The sequence below is a fragment of the Coturnix japonica genome, chromosome 15 (genome assembly GCF_054131305.1).
Source record: "Coturnix japonica strain WE chromosome 15, WE-NBRP24, whole genome shotgun sequence".
NCBI lineage: Eukaryota > Metazoa > Chordata > Aves > Galliformes > Phasianidae > Coturnix > Coturnix japonica.
Genome location: NC_140677.1, coordinates 11,234,803 through 11,239,663, shown reverse-complemented (window position 1 = coordinate 11,239,663; position 4,861 = coordinate 11,234,803). Strand labels below are relative to the sequence as shown.

The window sequence follows — 4,861 nt, the reverse complement described above, 5'->3', positions numbered from 1 at the left end:
TTCTCCATGTTACTTTCATACAGGTTAGTCACATTTGTTAATCTAATCTGACACACGGTGTCAGCAAGAGAGGAAATTAGAAATCCAGTTTATTTATAAAAATACTCGTTAACAATTAATGGAATGAGAATTTGAGAGCTACAGACAGTAGCTGTTCAGTTATGGAAAGGAAAAAAATCGTTACTGATTTCCTAAGAGGGAAAACTACAGACACTGTCAGCAGCTTGTTTAAGAGAAATATAAGGCAGTATATGAAGAAAACTACATAAAAATGAGAGTAAGTGAATAAGCAAATAAAATTCAAAGAGAGTACCTTATTAAAATTACTACAAGCTTCTGATTGCCAAATCACAATTTGTATTCTATTATAAAGAGAAAAGCAAACAAATCTTTAAAAGAAAAAGCAAAGTTTCAGAAAGAAATACACCAAACTGCTTATAATGGTAATACACAATAAGCAAAGCAATGGTGGACAAAGCTACCTAGATATAATGGGGAAGATGGGCTGCAGAGAGACTCTTCTGAGCTTACTTCAGTCCTAGAAGTAGTTCTTTAGTACAGGAGATCTACGGAAAAAATGTTTGAGTAATTGCTACTATGATTGCTTTTTAAAGAAAACTAAACTGCAGAATCCTTGAAGGAACTGAAGCTGGAATGCCTCTCCGGAGCAACAAAAAACCAGAAATAACATTTCAGGCAAGTGGTAATAAGGGAGATTTTCATCATTTTTCTTTAATGAAACAGTTTAGAAAAGAAAAAAAAGAAGTAAATAAAAAAATCAGAACTATAGCTTGAAAGGATGGATTTGTTGAGCAAAGAAGGGACTTGGAAGTACCTATTACAGACAGTTCAACAGCTTCTTGTATTGTGATTTTCACGGTTGTTGTGACACAACACAGGCTGTGTGTAACACAGGACCAAAGACTCCAGATTTCCTATGTGCCGGGTTTCCATTCACATGATTCAGCACTCTTCATACTTAAAAAGTTCATTAATCGGAGTGTATTGCAAAGAAAGTGCAGACAATTCTTGTCATTAAGATATATTTTGTAAAATTTGAGCAATGCATAAAATTGTTGTTTATACATTAATGATGTTATCAAAAGCTAAAATCCTACCTGCACCTTATGTAGATTGTAAAAGTGCTAATTATAGCATATGCTTATTTAAGGCAAAATACTCGGGGATCAGAAATATTCACTCTTTCAAAATTACAAAAGAAAGCAAACAAACCCCACAGCTACAGAAGTTGCCTTTATAGAGAACACTGCACTTCTTCTGTGAGCAAATAAAACAAGAAGTATCCTGTGACATTTGTATCTGAACTGTCTGGGGTCAGTCATCCAGCTGGCAGAGCAACGCAACACCTCGCTTGATCCAGTGTTGGACTGGCTGATCCGTATTAAGTGTCAAAGCAATGACAAAGTTAGTGGAATGCCCAGTGGTGGACAGGACTCCTTTACGCTCACTTGTCTTGTAGAGTGGGCAAATATACGCATCAGTTTTCTTTATGTCCGATTTTGCAGCTTCAGAGAAAAAAAAGAAACACAGCAATACATTGTGTACAGCAGATATGCTGATATACATAATCTACACATAAATGTTAAGTACGTATAGACTGCTATCCTTAACTTTAAATAAAGATTGCAAAATTGCAATTACATAACTGCAAACACCTGTGAAGAGATGGGCAGGCCAAATGCTTGAGTGAGATGAGACTGAATGAGTCAACACAGCAAGCACAATTTTTCACATTAAAGCCAAAGGTCAAGTGTGCACCAATTCTGAGTACATCTGGGTATTTCGGTGAGGATGGAAGCACTGGTCTTCAGTAACAAAGTAATTCACTGTTTAAATTTCTAGTTTAAAGGCACATACTTCAAAGTAATTATACTTACTTGGCTTTATCCAGATGATTGGCATCATATCAAAGAGTAATTTGGGATACTGCTCAGCTAATATTCCCCTGGTGACAGAAAGCAACAGAACAGTTACTTGTGGCTGAGTGATGCTTTTTTGTGTGCTTTTCATTTTACACACATAAACCACCTTCCATCCAACAGTGAACTTGAAATTGTGTTTCCAGCTTATGAGTAACCTCTCATAGTCACAGGAGTACAATTGCTCTGAGGGAAGTTCAGCTTTCTATAAAACTGCTGCAATCAAACAAGCCACCAGGAATTACACTCATTCAGCTGGGGGAGCACTCATCACATAGGGGAGAAGAGAAGAATATGAAAGGAGGTTTCAATCCCAGTCCAATCAATGTTCACTAATTGAAAAAACAAGGCAGCAGATCTGCCAAAGTTTCAGCCAAAACTATTATATGTATTTCTTCAAAACTGTGTGGGTTAGAAATGCAGCCTTTTCTTTGGTGGGGTGGGAGGGGAATGAGGCTGAGAGAAAGGAAGGGAGAATAAAGGGAGATAACTAAACTACCATCACAAAGACTTTAATTCCAAAGAAAACTGCCTTTTGAGTAAGGAGAGCTGCAGAAAAACAAACAAAAAACATCCCAAACCACCTGCACTGAACATAAACTCATGGAAAGATGACCCAGGATGGACACCAAACAATCCAAAAAACAAACAAAAAAACAGAGTCTGTGCTTGAAATACATCTGCAGCTGTATGAAATACTTGCATTTGACTGCAGATTAGCACATCACAATATTTCCAACAGAACAGTATTTTAAAGATTCACTTTCACTTTCTTACCTTAAGCCCAAGAAAAGAATGAAAACATTTTCAAGTGCACCATTGAAATGGTGTGTAAAGTAACACTTAAATTTTATCTGAGCAGCTAAGAAAGCTTACTAAAACTGTGCTTAATATATTTTTGTTACTGACTTGGCTCTGTCCCAGCGAGCTCCATCTAAAAATAATCCATGGATATAAACACCATCTTCTGGTGCAGTATCAGAAGTATCCTGAGGAATAACCTATAAAAATAAGAAGTGCTATATATTAAGAAGGTTCCACAACTATTTTCCTTTCTAGGTATTGTACTAATTGCCAATTTTCCAAAAATCAATCTATAATGAGAACAACGTAGCAAAACCTTCCTTTGGGCACTACTTTCATACAAAACCACAAAGACAGCAGCTTTCCATGGTTTGTTGGTTACCTTTATTGCAGGTTACAAAGGCTTTAATCACACAGAGAAATGTTTACATTGTAGGCTGTTTTTTTTTTCCAAGTGGAGGTCCGGGTCCAATAACAGAACTAGTTTCTCTTTCTTTTACAGATACTATTTACCTCACTAAACAATTAAACATTTGTCTTCCAGTGAATGACGTGCAAAATATGCCTCCCAGTAAGGATTCACTTACTGTTTCTACAGTATTATCGGGTTTCAGGATAATAAAATATATAATTACAATTTATCTATACCTGAAATTCATATCCCAGAAGGTCAATGGGGATCCTGTACTTCCTAGCATAGTTTTGCATGGCTCCAGTTAAAAATGCTTGAGTAAAATAGAATCCTGACAGCCAAAAAACGGTGGGCTTCCCTGATTCATACCAGTCCTAGAGAGAGGAAAATGATGCATTCAATAAAGAAAAAGAGACAAACCAAATCTTCTTGGAGAACTTTCTACGTAACTGATATTTTAAAAATCTAGTAAAATTTATCACTTCTTCCTCAATACTGCTTTTAAATAAAGGGCAAATTATTAAAAAATATAGATTAAATAATTAGTAGTGCTGCTTCTTGTACATTACCTGTAAAAATGTCAGCCTCCGTAGGAAATCAAGAATATAACTCCCCAGTGGTTTTAGACTAGGGTAGGACTGTTTAGCCCAATACTCAGGAACTTTTCCAACAAGCAGACTGCCACATAGAGCCTCCAGTTCAGCATCCATAACAACCAAACCTTTAATGGCTTTCTTCAAGTTAGTGAGTGTAATACGAATAGTTTGGAGCAAACTAGATTAAAAAACAAAACAGAATTAGCATAAGTTTTTCATGATCCATATCAGAAGAAATTAAAAAAATATGGGTAATGGTAGACAATGGAATGTGAACAGAACTTCTGTAACGAATGTATTGGTAGTTAGCCATGTATTGAAAGCTATGGAGTTGGTTTGTGTTTGTTTGTTTACAAATAGGAACAGCTTAACACAATTTTAATTTTACTATCTGACAAACTCTCTGTTGTGTGGTAAGAACTCCAAATGTATAAACTGTGTACCAGGTGAATGAAAATGTTTTAAGTTGTGTAAGAAGAGATGGGTGATATCAGAAACAAAAGAAAACTTTCAGCATTAAGGCACGCTGCATTATCATAATTTTGAGAGAAATTTTGGTGGGAGAGATGAACAGAAGAATAGAGAAAACAGCAGAGAAAAAAGAATAAGGAAGAAAGAGTAGAGAAGCAGGTAAAGATAAGAATAAATAGATGGAAACAGGAGGAAAGAGACTCACAACTGTCTTGTCTTATTATTCTATCATGCATTTCTCCCTAAATCTACTCTATGTTCTGAATTTCCACTTAATTTTCCATTTAATAGAAATTTTATACTCTTACTTGTTAAATCTTTCCATTTCTTGCACCAACACAGTGTTCATACTCTCTTCATATTTCACAGGATATTTAGCTAGGCAACTTTCAATGTCAAAATCATTTGGAAGCTGCAAATATCAACATGTTTAAAGGTCATTCCACATATAATTATAGACTGGAGTTACAGTAAAAGCATGCACATATGAAAAGCTGTAGAGTAACAGATACCATTAAACCATCTGATGAGTTTCTCGTCACTACATTATTTAGTAGATTCATCCATATAGAAAAAAAATAATTAAGTGATGCTTATCTTTTAAAAACTGCCAGTAATTTTTCTGATCATGGATCAGA

The 4,861-nt window shown here is 35.4% G+C and overlaps 1 protein-coding gene across 2 annotated transcripts in view; it reads right to left on the bottom strand.

Annotated features, from left to right (window-relative positions):
- Positions 1-704: 704 nt before the first annotated feature.
- Positions 705-4,861, bottom strand: part of DNAH12 (dynein axonemal heavy chain 12) — a 52,663-nt gene continuing 48,506 nt past the window's right edge. The window contains exons 69-74 of one of the 2 annotated variants that reach the window (XM_015874876.3): positions 4,532-4,635; positions 3,726-3,930; positions 3,393-3,530; positions 2,850-2,941; positions 1,899-1,966; positions 705-1,526 (exon numbers count right to left, since the gene is read on the bottom strand). In XM_015874876.3, coding sequence (XP_015730362.2) covers positions 1,336-1,526; positions 1,899-1,966; positions 2,850-2,941; positions 3,393-3,530; positions 3,726-3,930; positions 4,532-4,635 — 798 coding nt within the window. In that variant the 3' untranslated portion in view covers positions 705-1,335. The remainder of the gene's footprint in view (positions 1,527-1,898; positions 1,967-2,849; positions 2,942-3,392; positions 3,531-3,725; positions 3,931-4,531; positions 4,636-4,861) is intronic. The other variant, XM_015874877.3, reaches the window with a different exon arrangement.